General features: G+C 38.9%; 2 protein-coding genes across 2 annotated transcripts in view; one reads left to right on the top strand and one right to left on the bottom strand.

Moving 5' to 3' along the window:
- The first annotated feature begins 230 nt into the window (after positions 1-230).
- Positions 231-15,346, top strand: zgc:163121 (PLP-dependent decarboxylase). The gene is made up of 16 exons (XM_026373650.1): positions 231-411; positions 3,409-3,507; positions 5,713-5,819; positions 6,977-7,112; positions 7,372-7,462; positions 8,230-8,342; positions 8,698-8,813; positions 9,711-9,790; positions 10,457-10,511; positions 10,687-10,803; positions 11,396-11,460; positions 11,803-11,881; positions 12,393-12,542; positions 13,534-13,641; positions 14,176-14,265; positions 14,418-15,346. Exons 1-16 carry the CDS (start codon positions 390-392, stop codon positions 14,589-14,591), a joined length of 1,602 nt encoding a protein of 533 aa, XP_026229435.1. The 5' UTR covers positions 231-389; the 3' UTR covers positions 14,592-15,346.
- Positions 15,347-25,153: 9,807 nt separating this feature from the next.
- Positions 25,154-26,619, bottom strand: part of LOC113172440 (cadherin-18-like) — a 94,469-nt gene continuing 93,003 nt past the window's right edge. The window contains exons 10-11 of the mRNA XM_026375408.1: positions 26,346-26,615; positions 25,154-25,809 (exon numbers count right to left, since the gene is read on the bottom strand). Coding sequence (XP_026231193.1) covers positions 25,154-25,809; positions 26,346-26,615 — 926 coding nt within the window. The remainder of the gene's footprint in view (positions 25,810-26,345; positions 26,616-26,619) is intronic.

The raw sequence follows: 26,619 nt of genomic DNA, 5'->3' as shown, positions 1-26,619 counted from the left end.
TGCTTTTACGCGTTCCTGTTCCTCCAGCACTGCCGGTCACACTTAGGTTGAATAACAGCAAAGGGAAGTGGTGTGTTTAGGTGAACTAAACCGAACAGGTCGGAGTGATACTGGCATCTCCTCCTTGCATCGTGTTACACAACTGCAGTATCATGGGAGGTGTCTTTGCTTTCTGCGGGAGTGACAGCAACACGGCAGGTGGCTGCAGACCACGCCCCTCTGTACCTGTGTCTCTGTCTGCCTGCTGAGAAACCAGCAGGCTCACAGATCTAGCCACAGAAAGACGGAACGGAAGAAATCTCATTTATCTGACTGCTATTAACCTAAAAGGAGTTTCAAGGAGACTGATCTGGGACATCTCTGCAGACCTGACACTCATTTGTACTGATATGGATTTCTTAGAGCTGTCAGGTAGGAACATGATAACATCCTCTAGGCGTTGTAATAGTGCAGTGTGGTGATCTTGTAATCCTTAACTTTGGCCCCTCTGCCTGTTGTGCTCAGTATCTTAGCTGTAGCCTACACTGTGCTCGTCTGGACAGATACTTCTGATCTTGCTCCTGGATTCTGGCGGAGCCTCTCTTATGAGCCCTAAGTGCTCCTGCGGCTTTCACTTTCCACATCCTCTCCACTTCAACTTTCAGGTCCAGCTTCCTTCTTTTTGATGTTGCAGTCACTTGAAACTGCTAAAAACCCACTTTTTTGCTAACATGCAGTACAAATTAAAATCTGTGATTTGTTACTCTTTTATTTATCTTTAAGTGTTTTTGTAAAAAATGAATAACATATATTTGAATTAAAACAAATGCATTTTGTATATGTGTGCAAATATAGAGTTTGACACACTCAAACACAGTTGGGATTCAAGATTTCAGCGGCTCATCAGCCCGTGGTCATGATGCACCATTCTCAGTGTGACGAAGACCTGAACTGCAGCCTGTGTTGTTGTTGTAGCACATACAGAATGAGTCTTGGCATTGTCCTGCTGAAATATCCACTGACTTTGGAAAAGACATTGCCTTGATGGCACCCAACATCCATGATCACAGATTAATTTAACTCATAATTTTAAGTTAAATTATGAATTAAGACTTCAAGTCAGAACAACTAATGTTTATAAGTTCTGTCAATGTAAACTCAAATTTTTAAGTTAAATTAGCTTGAAAATATAAATCTTATAGTTTTACTTATAGGTTATGGTAATGAAAATAAATGGGCCGTTCCACAAAATTCTTGAATAGGAATTTACAGTGGTCTGACCACAGAACATGCTTCCACTGTTCTTTGGTTCATCTGACATGAGCACCGGCTCAGAGAACTTGGCCTCTATTTCTGCACAGAACTGATGTTTGGCCTTGTGTAATAAAGTTTCAGGTTGCATTTCTTGATGCAGAGGTGAACTGTATTTAGTGACACTGGTTTTCCAAAGTAGTCCTGAGCCTGTGTGGTTATATTCATCACAGTAACAAGGGTTTCTTTTGCAGTGCCACCTGAGGACTCAAAGGTTACTAACATTTAACTTTTCTATAAATTGAGTTAGCACAGTAAATATGCTTACAGTGCTACAGTATCTCAAACGACTTGATAATTGTCATAATATTTTTGTATCTAATGTAGGTGTTGTATATTTATTCAAAAGCCATTTTAGTCACTGTACTATATTTGATCACTGGAATTGTTACATACAGTATCTGTGACTGACCCTGATTTCTCACACTGTATTACTTGTTACCTGGACTAGTCTAGTCTGTATGCACTGATTCCCTTTATAATGAAAAACAAAGATAATTGGACCACGATTCACCATGTTGCTCAACTTGAATGAGCAGTAGACTTAGCCATCGTCATATGTAATCTAATAAGACATTTAAACCACTGTCAGGAACTGAAGATAGAAGTTAAGTAAATAAGTAAGTAAATTACAGTATACAAAAATTAAATGGTTCATATTGGTTTTTTTTTTTTTCCACTCTAAATAGTCAGACCACAAATCAGTAATTAGGCATGGAGAAGACAAATGGAGACTGTGAAATGGTTTATGATGATGGTTGTGTTTTTCCAAACCTTTTATTATTGAAAATGAGGTCTTTTAATGTAAAATGTACTTTTTTTCTTCACAACATTGATACAATAATTTTCAAACTTTTTGTATGTATGTAAAAAAACACAATATCAGCACAAGCACTTCTTGAGTCATTTTCACATAATAAAACTTCAGACAGTTCCTTGTAGGACATTTTAAGCCTAGTCCTAAAAGTAAAGTTGAGTTGAGTAAAGAAGGCGTATACCTCACGAACCTGAACTGGAGCCAGTGGAGAGAAGCTAATGTAGGAGAAATTTGATCTCTATTGCTAATTTCAGTTAGAAATCTGGCTGCAGCATTTTAGTAGCACTTGGTGGAAGCTATCTTTTCACCACAGGTCCCTACCATCCCCTTAATTCCCCCAGTTTAGGTCTTTTTGGCACCTTGAGGTGTGACTTCATTCTCCCTTCCATACCATTTCAGCAGCACCAGATATGGTCCCTGGTACCTACGAGAATGATGTATAAACGTATGATTGTGTGTGTGAATGGATAAATAAGAAGCAGTGTAAAGCAATTTAAGTACCAATAAGGTAGAGAGTTGCTATATAAAACGATTTGTTATAGTAGACTAATTATACTACTAACATTACATTTGCTCTTTCATGTTGGCCACACACAGGCACAAGCACAATTTAAAAAACATCAAACAAATGCTTTCATTCAACAATTCAGAACAATGTTTAAATCATCATCACTGCCTAGTGGTGCTTTTTTAAATGTTGGAGGTGATTCATAGCATTATCTTACTCTGGTAGCCAGACACCTTAAACACAATGCCTTTTCCTGCTTAGCATCTTCTAAAAACAAAATATGTCCAGATCCAGACCAACGTGCTGTTTCACTGTGACACTAGATTGAGATTTTCGTTTTGCATTTTCAGTATGCCTAGCAGCACTGAAGCTAAACCTATGTCTTGATCCTTCTTAGTCCACTCTCCCACCCCACAGGCAGGGGAGGGCAGAGTGTGTGTAATCAGCTGCTTTTAGAATTTGCTACTGGCATCACAAGGTTATCTTTTAACATTTTCCACCCAGATCACTATACTAAGGCGAGCAACACTTCTGACAGTCCTGTGACAGCCCTTCTTATCTGCTTTTCAGACTTTGCAATTACTGAGGCAGCTGTTGTTTGGGGACACTGATAGCTTTAGAAATGATCCTATACTCCTCCCAATAGTCTGTCAGCGATGTCTAAGGAGATAATTACAAGTCTTGTTTTTCCCCTAGAGTATGACTTGTGTTGAACATCCATTCAAGTTCTAGACACTTAACTAGGACAGTGCGTGATATGTCCTATCATGGTATATTCTCCACTTTTGTACAGACAGAATCATTGACTCAGCTGGAAGCCACAAACAGATCTCAGCAGCAGCCACAAATAGAAGACAGGCACCTACTGACTTCAGTATCATCTACAGCAAAGGTGAGAGCTCAGGTTGTCCAGGTGTGGTGCACTTTAAAGTCTTTAAATAAAATGATCTGCTTATCAATAACAATTTTTATTAACATTTTTGTGTTTGTGGTCTGTGTTTAAGGGTTTCTGGTCTACATTCTGTAATTGATATTCTCCCTATAAAATGTGTCTAACAGACATTTTGTTTGGAATTTTGTGGTTTCTTGCATTAATTTGTCACAAAATGTGATCTGATCCTCACACACACACACACACACACACACACACACACACACACATATATATATATATATATATATATATATATATATATATATATATATATATATATATATATATATATATATATACACACACACACACATATATATATATATATGTATGCATATATATGAACATTTGTCCAGAACTCAATGGGAAAGTGGAAAACAATCCTGGAGGCCAACTTCAAGCCGATTGGCCCATAGGCCTGAACCCCCTCAGCCAGATCATCACCAAGACTGGTTACAGATACCAACTAAGGAATGCCACAACAATCGGCCACCTCCTCTACATGGATGACATCAAGCTGTATGCCAGGAGTGAACGAGACATTGACTCGCTGATACATACCACAAGGATATACAGCCAAGACATCAGAATGTCATTCGGACTGGATAAGTGTGGTCAGATGGTAGCAAGGAGAGGGAAGGGAGTCAGAACTGAGGGGATAGAACTACCAGAAGGCAAGATAGCAGATGTTGAGGATAGCTACACATACCTTGAAATCCCACAGGCAAATGGTAACCACGAAAAGGCCGCAAGGAAAACAGCAACTACCAAGTACCTCCAAAGGGTAAGTGAAGTCCTGAGAAGTCAGCTGAATGGGAGGAACAAAGTCCGGGCAATCAACACCTACGCCCTCCCAGTCATCAGGTATCCCACTGGCATAATAAGCTGACCAAAAGTGGAGATGGAAGCCACTGACATCAACACAAGGAAGCTCCTTAAAATGCACTGAGGGTTTCACCCCAAATCCAGCACCCTGAGACTGTACGCTAAGTGGAAGAAAGAAGGCATGAATAAATTAGGAATCTGGCCCCAACTGATGGTGTGCTTAGTTAATACCTCAGGCAGCAGAAACCAGAGGTTGCAAGGGAAGGAAGAAGAGGAACCCTCATGGAAGGACAAGCAGATGGCTGATGTCGACAAATCCTACCAGTGGCTGGACAAAGCCGGACTAAAAGACAGCACAGAGGCACTAATCCTAGCAGCACAGGAGCAGGAGTACAAGATCAAAAGAGGCCGGGATCTACCATACCAGGCAGGACCCCAGGTGCAGGCAGTGCAAAGATGCCCCTGAAACAATCCAGCACATAACAGTGGGATGCAAGATGCTAGCAGGCAGGGCATACATGGAACGCCATAACCAAGTGGCCGGCATAGTGTACAGGAACATCTGTGCAGGCTGGAAGTCCCAAAGTCAAAATGGGACACACCTCCAAAGGTGGTTCAGAATGACAGAGCTAAGCTCCTGTGGGACTTCCAGATACAGACTGACAAACTGGTAATGGCCAACCAACCCGACATAGTAGTGGTGGACAAACAGAAGAACAAGGCTGTAGTGATAGATGTAGCAACCCAAGTGATAGCAACATCAGGAAGAAGGAGCACGAGAAGATGGAGAAATACCAAGGGCTGAAAGAAGAGATAGAAAAGTGTGGAAGGTGAAGGCACAAGTGGTACCAGTGGTGATAGGAACACTGGGGGCTGTAACTCCCAAACTGGGAGAGTGGCTTCAGCAGATCCCAGGAACAACATCAGTACTAGGAACAGCTAAGATACTGTGCAGGACCCTCAAGCTCCCAGGCCTCTGGTAGAGGACCTGAGCTTGAAGGAATAAGATCGCTCCAAAGGAAGAAGCGAGTGAAGAATTTATATATGTATTTCTTTATTATTATTTATACACACACACACACACACACACACACACACACACACACACACATACACATATATATATATATACTGTATACTGTACGTGTATATATAGATATGTACTACCACTTCTGCCTTTTTATGTTGATAAAAGTACCATCTGTGTGTCATTACATCACTGTTGAGATGGGATGCAGCAACTGAAAACTAAGTGTTAGAGTGTTTTTTTTTATTTTGTCTGTGCCAGTGATGTGTGCATGACATTTCTTCCATGCTACTGTATTTTTGTGTGCACAGATTTGCTCCCAGCTTCAGGTGGTGAGAAGGTGACCAAGGAATTTCTGCATGAGCTACTGAACATCTTGCTGGGTTACATCTGCAAGTCAAGTCGAAGGAGTGGCAAGGTAGTCAGCAATTTGTATTAACTATCTGCTGGACAGGAAATTATAGGCAGAAATCATTCATAATTCACTCATTCATTACATTTGTGATGTGTCCTATTACATTGAACAATAAATAGCACTGAATGTCTACGCTCAGTTTCTGATATTGGTTTTACTTGATCCGCCTGCATTTATAGTTATGAGGTGTAACCAACGTGAAAACCAGAGAGCTGTCTATGGGTGAAAAATAAGCAACAGTGAAGCTGAGAGAAGACAGAAAATCAATGAGAGCCTTTACACAAACATTAGCCATAGCAAGTACAAGCATTTAAAATGTTCTGAAGAAGAAAGAAACCACTGGTGTACAAAATAACATACGGATGTTGAAAGGGTAGACTAAAAAAGACAACAGCAGTTGTTGAGAGAAACATTGTGAGAAGGCAGGAGTCAAGGTATCACAATCTACTGTTCACTGAAGACTTCATTAACAAAAGTACAGACAGTGACAGAAGATGCCAACCGCTCATTAGCAAGAAGACAGGAAAGGCCAGGCTGGAATTTACCAAAAAGTACAGAAATGAGCCTCAAAAATTCTGGTACAGAGTTTTATAGAGTGATGAGACAAAACAACTGACTGTCAAAATAACAAAGAAGTTTCTTACTTACTGGACAAGTTAGTCTCCTGCATTTTACCTGCTAAAGAGGAGACAGAAAGGTGCAACCACCCAAAACAGCAACTGAAAGAGGTTCTAGTGAAAGCCTGGAAGAACATTTGCCTCTACATTTAAAGTCTTATTCACGTTTATCTGTATTAGGTCTACATTTTACAATACCTTTGTTCACATAGGTTCAAAGAAAAGGTGCTATCTTTTAAGTTGTCTATTGGACCCAGATGTAAACGCTGGAAATAACAGCTGAACTGTTGATCTTTTGTCTCATATTCATCTTTTGAAATAAAGGAAATGACCCTACTGTTCCAATACTTTTAGAGGAGAGTGTAATGATTTAATGATAGAGGCTTCATGTTATACAGCAGCATAAGAAACACATTTGTGGGGCAGAATTAGTGAATTTGTTTGAATACAGCCAGAACAGGCTATGAAAGTATGTGAAGAGGAATGAAGTAGAAAAAGTTGTGTTTATATGTACACTAATAGAAGACACTCCCTGTTCTGTAGGTCCTGGACTTCCACCATCCTCATCAGCTGAAGGAGGGACTAGAAGGCTTTAGTCTGCAGCTGACAGACAAACCAGAAACTCTGGAACAGATACTAGTGGACTGTAGAGACACCCTCAAGTATGGAGTCAATACAGGTGTGTGTGATGTAAAGAAGCTCCTTAAGCTAACAAAATCAATAAACGTTTAGATGCAAAATACCACACAATTATAAAGTGTGCACACATAAAATGACCTGAGACCTTAACCCAGATTGAAATAATCACTCAGGTTTATATATATCTCATGACACACCCATTTCATCACCATGTACAGCTGCACTACTCGCATGCCTCGACAGCTATGGCTCTATCTTTTTAGCTAATGGATTTCTTGACCTGACCTTTGTTTTTCCAGGCCATCCCCGTTTCTTCAATCAACTGTCTTCTGGTCTGGATCTAATTGGTCTAGCTGGCGAGTGGTTAACCTCTACAGCCAACAGTAACATGTAAGTCTTCATCACCAGTGGTGGAAAGTAACTGAGAACATTTATTCAACTAATGTACTTAGGTATTTGAGGTACTCTTCACTATTCCCATATTTTGCTACTTTACTCCACTACGTTTGATAGAGAAACATTAAATGCAGTGCATTTATTTGGCAGGTTAGTTTTTCACTTAACATTACACAATGAAATGTAGAAATGAGCATTCCTATGGAAGTTCATTACTCATGTTACATTTTGACCCATTGTTTGACCCAAAAAATGTCAAATGATGATATTGCCATGAAGTACAGCTGAGATGAGTGGTTTCATAATTCTCATTTATACCCCTGTCTGTGTATAGTAATGAAGTTGAGACATTTAATTTGAGATAACCTCAAAGTTGAACTATTTTCATGTGGAGCAGTTTCTTTTAATTTAAGCTGCCTGTCTCCTACCATCTTTTCATTCATTTTGTTTTAATTTATACAACCTGATAATTGCAGATTAGCATAAAGCAAGGGAATCACTAACTTCTCTCTGTTGTTCCACATCCTCTGTGAGCTTTGTCATATTGCAGAAGTGCAGGTTTAAACCTGTCACCGGATCACTGCATCACAGCAATGTTGTGCTACATCACCGTATTGCACACTTGCTGGTGCCCTGTTTGTCCTCCTCCCATGTTTTGAGTGCTTTGTTTAATGCAGATTTGCAAATTTAATAATTAAATTTAATCTTTACGAGAAGTGAGTTTTTTTCAATCTGAATATGATACATCACTGTCTTTACAGGTTTACATATGAAGTGTCTCCAGTCTTCATTCTCATGGAGGAAGTTCTGCTAAAGAAGATGCAAGGCATTGTGGGATGGTCTGATGATGAGGGAGATGGTATCTTCTGCCCAGGTAGGTTGTGTGAGAAAGATGCAGCAGAAATGGATAGAAGGATGGGCTGCTATTAGAAAAAGGCAGTCTTTTTTTTTTTACTTTGTGCTTGAGTGTGTGAACTGTGGTGTTCAAAGTTTTGGTGTGCACCATTGTGGAAATATACAGTACTTTGTTACGCATTGTTCTGAAACAACACTTGCTACCTCCTGACATCTATATTGAAACCGTGAGAACTGTATTTGTTTGACATCACGTGGTAGAAAGTATCTTAACTGTATTGAAAGTATCGTAACGGTAAACAGTAACAGTTTTTATTGTAAAATATTAGGCCATAATGCAATAACAGTAGTATCTACTACTCTGTTTTATGAAGGTGGTACAATATCCAACCTGTACAGCATCCTGGTGGCCAGGTATTACTTCTACCCAGAGGTGAAGACCAGAGGGATGAGAGCTCTACCTCAGCTGGCCATCTTCACCTCTGAACATGTAACACATCATTTTTATTAAAATAAAAACTTGTAATGTTAAGAATTTCATGAACATACATTTAAACACATTTTGGTTCTAACAGTTTACATGGATGTTTTTAAGAAGTTAGTCCTACATATTTTTTTATGTTAGACTAGTACTCTGGAACAGCCAACATGACGTAAAAAACAAAACTTAATATTAATTGAAAGGTTGTAGTTATAATAATTGCTAAATAAAATTGGCTTAGTTCCTCTAACTCATCATTTTATCTCCATCCTGCTCCACATTTACATTAAGTCATTTGGAAGATGCTTTTTTCCAAAGCAACATATGATTGAGAAACAATGCGAAATATCTAAGTCAAGGAGAAACCTAACAGTATTGTGGTCTAGGAAGAACTGATTCCACTTCATGAGGTGTAAGTGCAAGTTGTACACTTTTTTATTAATATTTAAATGCAGGGAAAGTTGCGAATAGTTCAGTTTTTAGCAGGAATTTGGAAATTGGTAGTGAGGTTCCTGAGCGTGCAGAGGTGGGTAGGTCGTTCCATCATCGTGGAACCACTGAAGGGAAAAGTTTAGCCTTGAGTCTTTTTTCGGTGAGGTGAGGGGACCACAAGACGTCGTTCTCTGGCAGAGAGGTTGGTCTTGTAAACTTAGAAGGGTCTATAAAATGTCAATGGAAATTGTTACCTTTTTTTTTTAGTACAAGTTACGTAAGCCAGAATAAATAAACCATAATAGTCCCATCTGCTAAGAATCATATAACACACAGACTTTTTTGCCTAATCAAACTATTTTATTTTAAAACATCTTCTCAGAACCAAACAATGCAGTGATGTCTTTGAGCTGAATGAAAAGTGTATGTGTTTGAAGTCAGACAAACGAACATGACAGTCTTTCATCCATACAGAGCCACTATTCAGTAAAGAAATCTGCAGCCGTGCTGGGGATGGGCAGTGAGAATGTGTTAATGGTGAAATGTGATGAAAGGTGGGTAAGCTTGACACAAAAGTCAATGTAATGCATGACAAAGGAAATGTTTGCTCACCTGTTGCAGTTTTATATGGGCCTGTGCATGTGTTTTGAGGTAATATTTCTATTCATGTGGCATAGAAAACACATTTATTGGATCTGGAAGGTGTGAAATCTCTCCCATCTCTCTCCCTGTCCTTTCATCCATCGCCAGGAACATTAGGACAATTTAAAATGTCCAACATGGAGGCCACACCTAACAACCCATATTAAAAAAGGGTTATAAGAGTTATCCGTATAACCCAATCGCTCTTCCCTACTCAAGCTTTAAAGTATGTACTGGCCATCTAACAAGCTTCATTAGGTCAGGTAAAAAATCAAAACCTCAGACTTTCCTCAGACAGCAGCTACCTAGATGAGCAGTGAAACATTTTAACTTGATGTCCAGAGTCTTCATCTGCTTAGTAAATCCTTCATATTTAACATACATTTGACTATTTTGCTGTTCAATCTGATAATTACTCTTATCATTATCTATGTATTATTATATATATATATAAAGTCATTTAGTTTACCTTTAGACAGCAAGCTACTGTCAAGGGTATAATAAATACATATCCTGTGTATTTGTATGTTACAGTTACATATTGTTGATGAACTTTCATCTACTTTTTGTTCTTTAAGTGGGAAAATGATTCCTGTTGAACTTGAGTCTTCCATTGTTGCAGCTGAAGAAAGGGTATGATGGAAAATAACATATTAACTCATATTTTCTGGTTTCTGGTCATTACTTTCTGGTTCCATGTGAAATTATTTTTGAGAAACGGCACTGTAATGTATTATATCTATGATACAGTCACAGTACGTTCCATACTTTGAATACAAAGAGACCAACCTTAGTTCTCTCTTTTCAGGGTTTGGTTCCATTCTATGTGAATGCGACAGCAGGCACCACAGTGTACGGAGCCTTTGATCCTTTCAATGACATTGCAGACATATGCCATGGACACAATCTGTGGATGCATGTTGATGTAAGGTTTATCGACATCTGTTGTTCCATATTCTGTTACCATCATCCACTAAAGTGCTCACCGTGCTTTGATTGTATATATATATGTATGTACATAATTTTCCTGCATCTTCCATTGAAACTGTTTCCATTCACTTCTGTCATTCACCACTTGATTTGGTGCTGCCACCACTGCTGATACTCCAGGGATGAATTCCAATAAGTGGATTAGCCAGTCATCTATGGGCATAACCACCAAAAGGTTTTACTATTACCATGTGGTCTCACTTTTATTGTCTTGGTGACTAACAGCATAATGTAGTTATGCTGCCAGGCTAACTTTCTCTAAAACCTTTGCAGAAAACAGTCAACAGTCAACAGCAACAACAGTTATAACACAAACACACACAAATACTACATTACAGTTCATATCTATGGCAGATACAGTATGCATAATGTAGACATGTAGACGTTTACATGGCTGTGAAAAATCCTGATTCCTTGTCTTTTCATGTGTCTGTTTAAGATCTTCAACAAAAACATAAACAAATGCCCTCTGAGCAAGCATGAAATACTACTACATGTGTATGTGTGTGTGTTTTATGTCACTGCAGGCAGCGTGGGGTGGAGGCCTGCTGATGTCAGACAGGCACAGGATGAAACTACAGGGCATTGAACGGTAGCTGCACTAACACACAGCCTGACCACTTCACACAGCAAGCTGTTGTTTCCTTTGAGAACGTCTGTGACGCCTATGACTCAGTGTGAATAAAATAAAACCTTTTTTTCAACTGTCACAACCCATGGGTGGGTACAACTAAATCGCAACTCCACTAAAAAGTGGCATGACCTGTTTTCCTTTCTCTAATTTTGTGTCTGGTTATTTTCCACAGCACAGATCTCATTGAAACCCATCATGGTATCTCAGATAAAGTAATTGCTTGTCTTTGTAAATGTGTTTAGTCTGGCTGTTTCCAGTCAGTCAGTCTGGGATTGTTGTCTGAGTTTCTTTTGTTTTCAGAGCCTGGTCTGTAACATGGAATCCTCACAAGATGATGGGGGTCCCTCTGCAGTGTTCTGTCATACTCATCAAGAAGAGAGTAAGAAACCATCCTCCTTTGTTCATCGTCACTAAAGACATGACAAGCTTTGGCCTGCCTTTCACCCGGCCTTGAGGAAAGTAATGTCAGTCTATTTTGATTGGTCCAACTATAATAATTTGATGGATTTCCCTGATACTTTGGACTTATCTGGAGCTCAGACAGTAGGGCCTAATGACTTTGACGACCCTCTAACTTCTATTATGCCACTATGACGTTCACATTTGTGATTGAACACAAACCATTCAGTGACCCCTCATGCCCTATATGGATGTTGGCATCCTGGGATAAAGGATGAAGGTGATCACTCAGAACAACTTTGCATTGATTTTCAGTGACCCTTCCCTTTCTTGTCAGACTTGACCCACGGCTTTAGCCAATGCTGATGGTGTGCTAACCTGTCCTTTAGCACTGATATAGAGCCCAGGACATCTCTACTCAACACATCTCCTAACATTGTTAAAAATCACAGCTGTATCTTAATTGTGTTTCATGTCTTTGTGCTTTGCAGGGCCTCTTACAGGACTGTAATGAGTTGGGGGCTGAGTATCTTTTCCAGAGAGACAAACCCTACGATGTGAGCTATGACACTGGAGATAAGAGCATCCAGTGTGGCAGACATGTGGATGTCTTTAAATTTTGGCTCATGTGGAAGGCAAAGGTATTCTGGTACCGTATCAGTGTGACTCTAATGTGATGTGTTTTAACCCTCTTTAGCAGACCCACACAGTTTCACACTTAGGGGAAAGGGACGAAGCAGGGATGAACGGAAACTAGATTTATTTATAGAAAAGTACACAAAACGGGAAACTAAGGGGGGTTTCAACTGACACTACAGACCTGTAGCAGGAACAGGGCTGAGGAGCAGGGCTGAGAAGCAGGGCTGAGGAGCAGGGCTGAGGAGCAGGGCTGAGAAGTAGGGCTGAGGAGCAGGGCTGAGGAGCATAGCTAGGAGGCTGAGAGCAGGTTGGGAAAAGATGACGATCTGAGAGTGGGGAGAGGACTGAGGAGAGGTTTTGTAGGAGGGGAACACAGGTGGAGCCAATATGCAATCAGGGGCTAGGAGAGCAGGGAGAGAAGTGGCTGCTGGGTGGAGACCAGAGGGAGAGGAAGAACTGGGGAAAATCCAAAGCTGGGCGGGTGGCCTACTGAAACAGTGACACACAGCCTGACCTGGTGATTTAGGATTCAGTTATCAGCGACCAACTGTGCAAGATCAAATCTAGTACATGAACAATTTTAGATTTATCTGATTACATAAAACTACTCCAAAACAGGGGTTATAAAACTGAATGAACATTGAAACTGGTCCATCAAGGCCTAATAAGACAACTCTCCTTGTTCCTTGTACTTTAAAATATGTATATGTCACCACAGTCCAGACTGACACCTCCTGAAAGATACAGATTCTATTAAGCCTAAGCAAAGACCAGACCATAAATGTCAGAAGAATCTGTCAGCACTAATGCACAGAAATCCTGAACTGGAACAGTGTATAATTTTACTTATTTTTATTTTTAAAAATGTGTTTTTCACTTTTGCTAGATCTTAATTTTTTTCACTGAAATGTCTCAGCTGACCCTCTTTGTAAGGCTGTGCGTTGAGATGTCTGTCTGTGGGTTTAACATTTCACTGTCTCTCTACTCTCTCAGGGCTCAGAGGGCTTTGGATCGCAGGTCAACAAATGCTTGGAGAATGCTGAATATCTGTACGACCAACTGCAGAGGAGGACGGGCTTTGAACTGGTCTTTAAAAACAAGGCAAATCAAATCAATAGCTTGGATTATTTAGTATTGAGGGTATCCTGTTTTCAAGGAGTTTCTTAACTTGATCAGGTCATTTCACTGTCATCAGACAACAGTTATAAACATAACTGATCTAAAAAGGTTGGACTGATCTAAACTCTTTAACCCGTAGTTTAAATAAGACAACGAAGACTGGTGCATTAAACATTATTACTATTATTATTATTACCAAGCAGTATTGTTGGATGTGGAACAATTTGCATATTTGAGATTTGAAATCAAAAGATACACAACAGATATATCTTTGAGTCTTCAGAAGATTGTTACGTTCTACTAAGAAATGAAAGCAAAATAATAATTTAAGAGTAATTGGAATTAAGAAAATTCATTTTAGGTTTTACCAAAGTTTGGATCCCATTATTAACTTGGAAGGTCTTAACTTGGGAGACAGACCATAAGTTTGTTAGTCATTAGTAAATGGCAGAATCATCAAGAGGAAACTTTACTTGTGGAGAACTTGTTGTCATGTTTGCTTCTCCTCTCCCACAGCCGGAGCACAGTAATGTGTGCTTCTGGTACATCCCCCCTACTATGAGAGGCCTGCCACCTGGACCTGACAGAGACACTCGACTCCACCAGGTCAGTACAGAACATCACAGTGGTTCAGTGATAGCCAGACACTACAGCTACAACAGACTTCAGTTTATAACTGGCTAAACAGAGGTTAGAGGAGACTCACAGAACAAAGAACACAGTTTATAATGATGAGGACCTTCACTTTGTTTGTGCAGGTGGCCCCGAGAATCAAACACAGAATGATGGAGCAGGGGTCTGTTCTGATTGGCTATCAGCCTTTGGGAGACAAAGTTAATTTCTTCCGGTGCGTGTTCTCCAATCCTGCTACACAACAAGAGGATGTCGACTTCCTGCTGGATGAGATCACCCGGCTGGGCAATGACTTATGACCTCTTATACGACTGGTCTCATCCCAGTTTTTACGAGTTCATTAGTGAACACTGCTTTTTAAGCATACTATTTTAGTATAACTCCTAGTATACATGTATTTAATTTAACTTCCTAGTATCCCTTTAGATACTGTAGCTTATTCTGTTTACCCTTAGGCTTTGGGTCTTTTCCTGTTCCCTCCAGTTTAACAGCAGCTGACGTGTAATGTATATTACTGTTTTGTTCCAAGGAATAGTACAAATCAACAGCTGCTGAAGTGTTACTCTGATTTACATTGTTTGAAAAGTGAAGTGTGTTTAGATTTCAGAGATTTAATTCAACTCTGCGGGTACAAAAACAAAAAAGAAAAAAATGTACTACAAATTCACTTTCCTGAGCTCTACGGGAACCCCTTAAACATTCCACAAACCTAATCCCTGAGTCTCTTCCAAGAAGGTTTGGTATAATGTGTAGTGATTTGAGTTTCTTTCAAAAGGCCTCTGGATAGGGCAGAGTCAGAATCCAGGTTTTGTCCCAACTTGTCTATTGCTATATTATTGTACCTGCAGATAACAGCCTAAAGACATATGAAGGAATTCTAACCAACAGGTTCTTGGAAAACCTAGAAGCCCCATAGTGTGTTACATAAATTCACACTAAATTTTCACACTTAAATAACTAAATTACAATCTGTGGCTTAACATCTAAAGCCATGTATAAAAATCTCATGACAACTTAATATATATGAAAAGACTGATTAAACATTTTAAAACCATGTGTTTTGTGTGTGGTCACTTCTCAGTTTTGTGTGGTCCTTTATTATCATGTGGGATGAGAGGACAATAGAGCTGAATTACCCTTGAACAGCAAGTGTTACATTTCACATTAGAGATTAGTTTTAGTTTTGTTTTTTGCTTATAGACTTGAAATATATTGGTTTGAAAAAGAAGATGTACTGAATCTAAATCAACCTTCTGTTACTTGGTTGAGATTGCTAATTAAAATACTTTAAACCACATTCTGGTTTGTATTCTACTCATTGGATGTGAGGGTGGGGCACAATTTCCTGAAGCCTCTATACTCCTTAATAAAAAATATTCATACATACATACATACATACATACATACATACATACATACATACATACATACATAATAAAACAAAAAACAATCACTCATACCTGAGAAACTGCTGCCTTGGACCTGGCCTCATCCTTCCTTCTCATATTTAACTTGCATGTGGAGGAAATAAGACAGTTGGAATGAACTAAAAACACTAAGACACTAAAAATAGAAAACACACTACTGTACCTTGACTAAATCATTCCCCTTCTTAGACCTGAACAGAAATTACTTGAAGCTGTTTTTCAATGTGAGGAATAAAAATAAAAAAACTAAACAGGGCATTTAAAGTAAAACTCAGATCTACAGCCACAAACCAACATAATGCTTTTGTATTGTATTTGAGATTGTCTTTTGTGATGAAAAGACAGGATAGAACAACTGCTACGCAAATTAAACAGCAAAACACCTGAGTTTAACTGACGACATTTAGCAACACTTCTGCAGCTCTGAGTGCCAGGAAGTCCTCTCAACACTAGAGGGAGTCAAGCTCCTGTCAAACAAGAAAGACCTCAGCCAGCTCATCTCTCTGCGGTGCTGCAGCTTTCAAGCCCCCTTCAGAAATTTGTGGTGGCAGCATCCCCTTTTGTATCAGCCCTAGCACAACTGTCCTGTAATTGAATGATAAAATGACTAAATATCCGTAACATTTTTCTGGGTGGCTACAAAGACCAGGGTTAGGTGCATTTTTTTTCAACCTAACACATCTGTGTCTACACCAAGAAAATGGACTCAGTAATTCAGTAATTGTCTACATACAGCATAGATGCATTGGAGTGCATTATTACACTTGGACCACTGCTACTTACCACAAGTCAACCAAGGTTAGATGGGTTAGATAGTATTATATAAGTACTCATACATAGTATGGTTATATAAGTATTACTACTATAGCTACCTGTTGTTAAATATTTCTTGTACAGTAGTTGCAAATAATGGTTTACCAGATGCCTAGAAATATGTTTGACATGTCATATGTCGTATATCCTCACTTCCTCATGCTGTACAACCCACAAGAGCATCTCTTGGAGCTGCAATGACAACTGGCGAGCTTCTTTTGAAAATTGGTAAAACAGCCCCCTCAGTACTGGCCCTTACTTACTGTGGATTCATCAAGGAGTTGTTATGATGAGGAGCAAAAATGCCTTGATCCAATGGTTTATTCTCTTCCAAACATGAACTTCTGCTCATGTCATAATAACTGCAGCCACTAGAACTACTGTTGGTTGTTCTGACATGTTGGCAGAAGCCAACTTTTTAAACTCACATTTTACAGGAAGACAGTCTCCACTGAAGAGAGAGAAGATGTGTATATATTTGGAAAGTTACACAATTTCATATTTTGGCTTTTTTAACTGCCACAATGAAACAAAGAAGATGTGATTGTGTATAGTGTTTCAACTTTAACATATGAGTGTGGATGTAGGGATGTAGGAACTGTAATTTGTAATTGTTCTTACTAGATGCATGCCTTAAATATGGGAATTAAAGCTTCCTGTAACCTAGACTCACTTAATAGTCGAACAGTGCCCTTCTAACCAATCAATTATTAGTAATGGAATTTCAGGTTGTGTGGAGCAGAGTGGATTGATTACAAGTCTCATACCAGCACTCTCTTAAGTTGCTTTAAATTGCCAGCTTTAATACTAGATTGCAAATCCTTTAAAGGCAATGACCGCCTGAAGTCTGGAACCCACCAACATCGATCAGAGTCTGAATTTCTTCTCTAGTGATGCTCTGCCAGGCCTTTACAGTAGCTCTCTTCATTTCCTTAGCATTTCTGTTGTGTTTTGCCTTCAGCCAGTGAAAGACATGCTTCAGAGGGGATCTGACACGTGGTTAAAATAAGCAGGAAGAATTTTCTCTTTGTTTGCTTTTACTACATCATTTATGAAGAGTGCCCAGCTGGAATGCCAAGCTGTGTTTTTTAGCTATTGCCACGATTATCAGAAAGTTGCCATGTATTTCTCAAAACTCTGTGACACTCTACAGATGTCAGCATGAAAGTTTCAAGAATTGTGAGGATTGAGTAAATGTAGGATTGAGTTTCCTTTGAATATGTTTTAGATCTCGCAAGCATTGCTAAGTTAGATGTGATTTGACAGACAGAGGATGTGAAGTTAAAATCATTGAACAAAATAAGAAACAGTGATTCATCTACATGACTTTTTAATAAGCTCAGCTCCATCCAGTTAGCATGTTTGAATTCCTGATTTCTCTGATGTTAAGGCTTTGATGTCCTCTCTTACTGTGCACCACTCTGCTGCATGTCCTTGACTATCACCCAGGGGAAGAGTTCTGGAAATGAGTAAGTGTGTAGTTTTTTAACTTCAGTGCAGGAATAGTTACTTTAACAGCTATTTGTTGGCTCTTTCCCTGCTTTTGTTTGTTTATAGCACAATCTCTTCAGCACTGGTCTTTGCAACACTGGAGCACCACAATTACATGTAGAGTATATCATATGTTACCAGGCTTAAAGGTACAAATACAGTCAAGTCAACTATTCACTCCTCTTATGTATATCACTCATGTTCTTCAAACATTATTCATGTATGATGTATCATAAAAATTCCACTTTACTTTCACAGCTCTGACAAAGTGTGATTGAGGAAGGTTTGATTTTAAAAGAAGGGCTAGACAATTTTTATTTAACTTGGAGCTCTTGGGTTTTAGTACTGTGGAGTCAAAAGCAGTACTGAAACAGTACTACTGCACTAAACAAACCAAACACTACATGAATTTATGTTATATTCACATGTCCACATAGCTAGATGAAAAACATTACAGGAGCAAACATGAATATTTTACTCCTGCATGGAAAATAACATGAGAACAATAGAGTAAAATGTAAAATGTCTACAGGGACCCAAATAAATGTTACAAGGTAAATTTTTCTTTTACATTCCTAATAATTCCTTATAATTTTTTGAAAAAATCTTGAAACCATTTTGTTTCATCTTAATTACACAACAAATAGAGACAAAGTCATGAGAGTGTTGGTTCATTTAGCTGTGTTGAGAATTTTAACTCTAATCAAATTAATCGCTTTATTTAAATTCCAATAAATATTCATTAATCATTGGAAAATGTATTCTTCATCTGTGCTGATCACTATCTAATTTACTTGGGCTGTGTTTACAGCCTTTCTGATCGTGTGAATGCATGATGGTCTACATCTGTCTTTTCATTGTTGTCAGGTGGTAAATTTAGTAGAATGTAATCTTCCACTTGGTGTAAAAAATCTATCCAAGTTCTTTTTAATTTAGTGATACATTTTATCGATTATTTTTTGTTTTATTTTTTCTAAAGAGGTCTGCTGCCAGATTCCCATGCCATCACAAACTTTGGTCACTTTATGACATCAATAAATAAGATATTGTAATTCTGCCAAGACACTGCTAAGTGCATGTTAGCTATGTCTTCCTGTTTTTTCTGTGGTGATACTGGAAAGTTGCGTGGAAAAAACTGGTAATGCAAGTTTTATATGTAAAATCAACTATCAGTAATTAAGCATATATCATATTAAAGTAGGCATGAGGAAATACTTTTTAAAAAAGTCTGCTAATGTTTGGAAAAGGTTTTAATTTAGATAACATGGGTGTGGATGTCATGGAAAGTTCTGCAACATGCTGTATTGATGGCTGTCTTTACTAGCTTGATATTACTTTGCATCACACCCTAACCATGCCATTATATACAGGGCTTCAGACACTTCACTTCTGTCAGATGTGACCCTTCTCTCCTGCCCTGCAATGAACCTAGGTATTTCCTGCCACTTCAGTCACCTGAAGCTCCTCTTCCTCCCTACGCCTGTTAAGGAGAATGACAATGGCTGTCAGTCTGTTGACACTCTCATCAAAACAAATAAATATAAGGTGGAAACATCAGAATTTGATTGCCTTTGTGCACAAAGACAACAGGCTAGAGTTAGGCACAAAACCTCTCATATTGATGCTTTCCTCTGGGTGTCTAAACACCAACAACAAAGGCACATTTGGGATGTCAGGTGAGAGCATCATTACGTGACACTGTGAGATGAGAATGGCCTCACATTACCAGTGCTGTCCCACATTTTATAGTCTGTTCCATGTCTGTTTTGATCACCTTTTAAGAACTTTCTGTACCTTTGTACAGATTGTTCACTTTCATGTTGCTGAACTTTAAAGTACATGTTTTGTACATGTTGTTACAACAATTTGAACATCCTCTGCTTTTTGATGCCGTCATTATTGAATCCAACTCCTCTTCAGCCTGATTGTGTTGCAGAAAGAAAGTCGGCTTCTGTTTATTGTTCTGTACTTGTAATACTATTAAGATGTTCTCAAATCTCAGCAATCAATCAGTGGAAATAAAAGCCCAAAACATGTGCTAGAAGGGAGGCATTTTTAATTATTCAATGCGTGACTTCAGCTCTGATGAATGTCGGGGATGTTAACACCCTGGCTGTCACAATGCTCAACAGAAAAGAGTATAAATCTGAAATCATGCGCTTAGTCTATGCTATAAATGTGGAAGGGCAGCACTACCTTTTTTCTTTAGTGAAAAATTCTTCAAGTCTTGCATGTCCAGTATGATAAGGCAGGAGATGAAAAACATACAGAGTTGGAAGTGGATAAAGAAAAAAGACATTACTTCTCCATTACTATGATAATACCTGTGTGCTCACACATGCACCAGTCATACACTGAGAACAAGGATATTGTTTCATTGGATAGGGCGTGATAGTCTGACACATCTCCTTCCATCTGCCACAGCTGAACTACACATCTTCTTCCCTGTGTTTCCTCTTGTAATCTAGATGTAGGTAATTACCTTCCTGTCTGCAGTAGAGTCAAGGGAGCCTTATCCTCTGGTCAGGCATAATCACCAGCCATTATGCAGTTCATTATTACCAGGACATCTGGTTGGATCTAGGAAATAAGAAATCTTTACTTTGACACTTTTTGAAACAGAAACAGTTGTCAAGGGGCTTTTATACTGTTGTCAGGATAAACATGCAACATGGTTGAAATAGTTTCTATTTGAGCAAAGCAGTCGCTTAAGATGTTGAAGTTAAACTATTATTGCAGTGGTGACAAATAAATAAACCAATTTTTATGTTTAATTTCAGTGACTTGTCATGGTCACCAAGGTTAACTCTTGTCTTGTATGCATGAGAGTGAGCCCAAGATTTAGAGCAGTGTTATAGCAGCTAAACACATAGTCATGATCACAAGAACAGTTCTTTTAATTCCTCCCACAGACAAACTGGAATCAACCCATCATTCATGATTCTTTGTATCATCCTTAAGAGCGGCCCCATTAGTCTGTGATCAATCAGAACACAGTTTAAATACAACAAATAAAAATAAACAAACTCTCACTGCCTGTTCAAAAATCACATCCAATGCTTTCTCATGCAATTATTATTCTTACCACTCTCTCACCCATGGTTAGCATACAGTACTTGGTAATGAAATATGTAACGGTAATGTGTTTATTTTCTTTGTAAATAAATGTAAAGTAACACCATCCTAACGCTTGATCTTGATTCAAAATTCTTCTCCACACTTATAAATCCCTTAATAATCAGGCTCCATCTTATCTTAAAGACCTCATAGTTCCTTATCTTCCAAGCAGAACTCTCCGTTCTCAGACTGCAGGTTTACTTGTGGTTCCTAGAGTTTCCAAATGTAGAATGGGAGGCAGAGCCTTTAGCTACCAAGCTCCTCTCATGTGGAACCAGCTCCCAGTTCAGGTTGGGGAGGCGGACACCGTCTCTACATTTAAGACTAGACTTAAAACTTTCCTTTTTTATAAAGCTTACAGTCAGAGATGGATCAGGTGACTCTGAACCATCTCTTAGTTATGGTGATATAGGTTAGTCTGCTGGGGGACCTCTACTGATAAAATGAGCTCCTCTCCTCTCTCCTTTCTCCTGTATCAATGCAAATGCCACCATTGCATGTCATTAACTTTGTGTTTTCTCTCTCCTGTAGTTGTGTTAAAACTGAATTGAATTGAATTGAATCTATCAAACCAATAACTTTGTAATTGAAAATATTAAAACAATAAAGAAAACGCATCAAATTCTTATCTTTGAAAAGCTGGAATTGTGAAATGTTTGGTACTGTCATCATCATCTCCCTGTGTTCCTGGTTTACCAGCAGATTACTATTTCCCTCATTTTCATCTTGGTTCTCTGCACCCCTCCCCCTCCCCCACTGTTTTGGCCCCAGCTGTTTAGTTTCTTCGACCCTGATTACTTCCTCAATGAATCTACCTCCTCTCCAGCCTGATCTGCAGTGTTACAGACCACTGTTTTGTTCCTGACCACGTACTTCAGCCCGCCTATTGTTTACTGTATGTCTGTTCTCAGTTATTCTGTACTGGATCTTCGACACCAGTATTGGGTGTTGGCATTGCAACTTATGCCTGGTTATTGATGTTTGTATTCTGGATACATGAACTGGAAAGATAAGTATTTCACTGGATTTTAGATTAACTTTACCTGCAGTATTTTTCATTCTTTGGATCCAAAATCAGAAACTATGTATACTATACAGGTGCTATTGTATGAAGAAATGACAATTAGTTTACAATTAGTTTACGGCTATTGATATGTTTTGTTTCATTACTTTGTAAAGGAATATAGCTGTAACACCAGGAATGTGGCTGAAGATGATTGATTGGATGTTCTGAGGTTTCACAGACTGTGCTGCAGCAATAGGGGATATACAGTGTGAACAATACTAAACAGCTAGTGGACCACAAAATTATTGCTTAGGTTGTTAACTTGAAACTTGCTAATAATATTCTGCAAGATCAGGCTGCAGATCCATCTGGTGGGATGTCTTCCTGTCCTACCCACTGCTAATTTTCTGGATCAGGTGTTTAGCCAATCACAGGCTGTAAATGCAGGAATGAGGACAGTGGCCCTCGATGAGCAGACTTGGACACCCCTGGTCTAAACATACTGACAGTCAGACCTCTCTACTGTTTGCAAACATGCCAAAAGCTAAAAGTAAATCCCAGAGCTGCATGCACTGAATGTAACCGCTCTGTTGTCCTCAGCATAGTGTGAGTTGATTGTCCACATTGTCCCATGGGCTGACACTATTCTGTCACACTTGCACAATCTCTCTCTCACTCTTGCTGATCCTTTTGCATACGTCTAGAGAGGGGTTTTAAGTAGCCTTTGTTACTTTGGAAATATAATAAAGCTTAATTCCTCAGACAGCATAGAGTGAATTTAGTTGTGTTAACAATTAGACTTTAAACTGAGCAGTGCAGCAGCAAATTTATATCTTTTAGAATGTCTGATGGATAGTATAGGTATGAAAGTATGTCAAACCTATTGGTCAACACAGTGAATTGTAACCCAGGAAGCATGGTTGTCATGCTGTTGTGGAACTAGGCAGGAAAACATTTTATTCAACAAACAGCACAGTACAGGGCACATGGTCTGCCTGTGGTCTATGCTTCACTGCTTTACCATTACATTAGTCTCACCATGTTCACATCACCAGTGCTTTGCAGCAGGGTTTAGTTGAGCTCAACTCATCAATCTTTGATTTCCTTCAGTTGTCATAGAGTTGATGAAACACTGTGAACTCTTACACAATTTGTCCTCCACTGTGTAGGAGTCACTTCTTATCCAATTATACTAGAGGAAACAATAAAGCCTCCCTCTTAATGGATTTAGAACAAAGACAGTGCACACAGCTAGTGTTAGGAACAGCAGAGAAGAAAGTATAAAAGTGAAGGTGGCGGAATTTCAAAGTCCAGCGCTGACACAGTGGGAAGGAGACAATATTTGATCTTTGATATTTGAACATAAATTTGAAGATGTAGCATTTCCATTCATTTGGAGAAAATACACTGTGGTGAGTAAAATGATAAATAATCTATTAAGACAAAACTCATACACAAACAAAGCTGGATTTAAGTAAACATAGCTCCAAATGCTCTTTTTTTTTTCTTTCGTTAAAGAACACCCTCTTTGTCCAGTTCTCCTGAGTTTCAAGGATAAAAGACATACTTATATGGAAGCTGGGAGTGGCCATGGATGCATTTTTTTTTTATCTCGTTATCACAAGAAAACAGATTTTGTTTTCTTCAGATAACAAGATAATTTTTTAAAATTGTGAATGTATTTCTGGTTGATCTGATCACATCTATCTCATCCACACCTGTCGTGATGATAATATAATTATACTATGATTCAAATCAGATTTTCCACATATTTGTGTAGATGTTTCAGTAGTGGTTAAGTTATTAAGTCAATATCATTGACATTTAACATTAACAGTTAATGTAGTTTCTCAGTTTTGTCTCCTTAGGCAACACCATGACACTTTAAATGTGTTAAAGGTACTTTAAAGTAAAGTATAAAGTACAAAACCTTTTCAAGGTTTGAATGGTCCCAAAACTAATCAAACAAAGTCAAACAGTTTTTCTGAAACCACTCTTTTTATTCATTGATAAAAAATATACACCAGGGAAAACCGACTTAATATCTTCAACTTACTATCGTACTCTTGACTTTTTCATTAAATTCCACTCTTACCAGTCTTAAACACGCTAGACCTTTTACAGTCTTTTCAGTTCTGTGAAGTGCAAACTTCCATAGAAAGTTGCATATGGATCAACACAGGGTCCAAGACAGAGGAGAATTCTGCTGGCATTAACATTTGCCGATACAAATATAGTAACAATTTACAACAAGTAGCTGATGCTTCAGGGTCCTATTGTCAGAATCAGTAGGAAAACATATTTAGGGTCTGCTGGCTTTACAGAACTAGTAAATAAGAGTTCATCAGTGTTTAAGAATTGGGCCTGTAGCATTTTTTGACCTTTATATATCCTCTGTCCTCCATCAGTTTTCTCTAGATTTTTTTATACATATCACACATTGTATATCACAGCCACCCTCATGTTTGTCGTGTATGCTAAATCATTAAAACACTATGTTCCCATTATTCAGTCCAAAAAATGACATAAACCTTAAGTTCTGGGTCATTGTGTTCCCAGCCAGTCTGTTATCCATCTAGCTGTAGCTGTGCATGGGTTTTTAAGAAATTAGAGTTTTAACAACGGTAAATATCAAGACCCTGATCAAGATCAAGGATGCTTTTGGCCCAACACTAGCTGTACCTTTTCCACTAACATACCTAATAAGTGGACCAGAGGGAGAACTCTATATGCAAATCAACCTATCATCTTATAAGCCTAGTAAGTTTTTATTTTGACCTACATTTCCCACTTTCTCCCTGGATTCCTTTCAGTCTGACTATGTTCTTCTCTCCTGGTACACAGATAATAAATGGCTTTTCTTAATTCACATCCTATCAGTTTCTTATTGTCAGTTTTTTGCAGCAGTACTTGTACATCCTTGGTTCAAATGGCACAAGTTAAAAAGTAACTTTCTTTAGTAAATCTGTCCAGAAGTAAAAAAATGAACATAACTTTCAAGGTCTCTTTAGGTTTCTGAGTTAGTTTGGCCTGTAGCCAGCTGCTCTCTAACATTTTGTTCCAGAGTTTGCCTCTCTGGCTCCCAGTTTTCAAAGTCGGCATAGTTCAGTTCGGGCAATGCCACAGTCAAGCCTAAAGAGCTGACAGACCCAGATAAGGACCCACAGCCTTCATAAGCGTATGTCTGAAGTGAGTCATAAGGTGGGCCCCGTGTGTCAGAGTCTGCTTCAGCCACCTTCTGCTGGATGATCTGTTGAATTATGTCATGACCATCTAGCAGGAGTGAAGGTGCTGACTGGCTGATCTCCCGAGGAATGCAGTCAATCACAAACCAGGCAGGTTCCGACTCTGGGCTGTAATTCCTGTAATCCAACTCTGGAGCTTTCTTTCTTCTTATTACCACAACCCCTCCTTTATTACCCTCAACCTCATCCTCCTCCCCGTATGGCGTTGGTTCATGACTGGGGTAAGTGTGGAACTTCCTGTGTAGCTTAGAGGCTTTGGGATTTCGAAGTGCAGCAATGTCAAAGGCCTCAGTGTCCTCCTCCCCACCTCCCTCATCGTCATATGTCACTATGTTTTCTCTGATGTCCTCTTCAGATAGAATCAAAGCCTCTTTGCTTGCTTTCTTATTTCGTAGCTGAGTGAAAAGCATCACTATCGCTGCAAAGAAATAAGCAGAGATGAGGTAAAAATAGAAAAAAAAAATCTGGTGAACATACTGTACAAGCCTGTCTATCCAAGAAACTATCAAGTTGATTAAAGTCGCACATTTTATGTTTATGGTGCTGTAGTGCTACTTGCTAGACAAAACTGATAAAACATACAGAAGAAAGATATATAAAGCACCCCTAAAGATGAAATCCTAAAACTGCCCCTGCTGCATTGTATGAGCCAGAAATGTCAATCGACTATCACCTGAATGACTCTCTATCAGTCATTCTGGTGAAGTTTTCTGGAAGCTGAGCCATAGCAATAGGACTTCCTTCTTGTAATGTTGAAACACTTCACTACTAGCCAGCTGTGGATGCAATGATAATGATATCTATAGCAATGTAACTTTTCCTTGATAGAACGTTTAGGCTTTCAACTTATATCAAGATATAAATCAATATCAACTAAAAGAATAAAAACGGATCATGATAGAAACTTTTTCTATAAAAGTAATATATATGAAACATATGCACCCACCTACTTACCTAACAATATCACAATACACAGAAGAATGGCTACAAAGGCTCCAGTGCTGAGGCCAGCTGTGGACAAGAAGGCCTTGGCCTGACAGATGTTGTTGCTGTTGCGCCCCCTGGTGTTCCTCTGACATACACACACTGTGAGCGAGAGCGTAGTTGTGCTGCTGAGAGGAGGCTCCCCACCATCAGCCACCACAACCACCAGGCTGAGAAAATCCTGGTCTCTGTCCTGGCTGAAGCCTTCACGTCGACGAGATACTATACTGGCAGTGTTATCTGT

This window comes from Anabas testudineus, chromosome 17 (genome assembly GCF_900324465.2).
Source record: "Anabas testudineus chromosome 17, fAnaTes1.2, whole genome shotgun sequence".
Taxonomy (NCBI): Eukaryota; Metazoa; Chordata; class Actinopteri; order Anabantiformes; family Anabantidae; genus Anabas; species Anabas testudineus.
The sequence above is the reverse complement of the archived record's forward strand: the minus strand, read 5'-3'. Positions and strand labels throughout refer to the sequence as shown.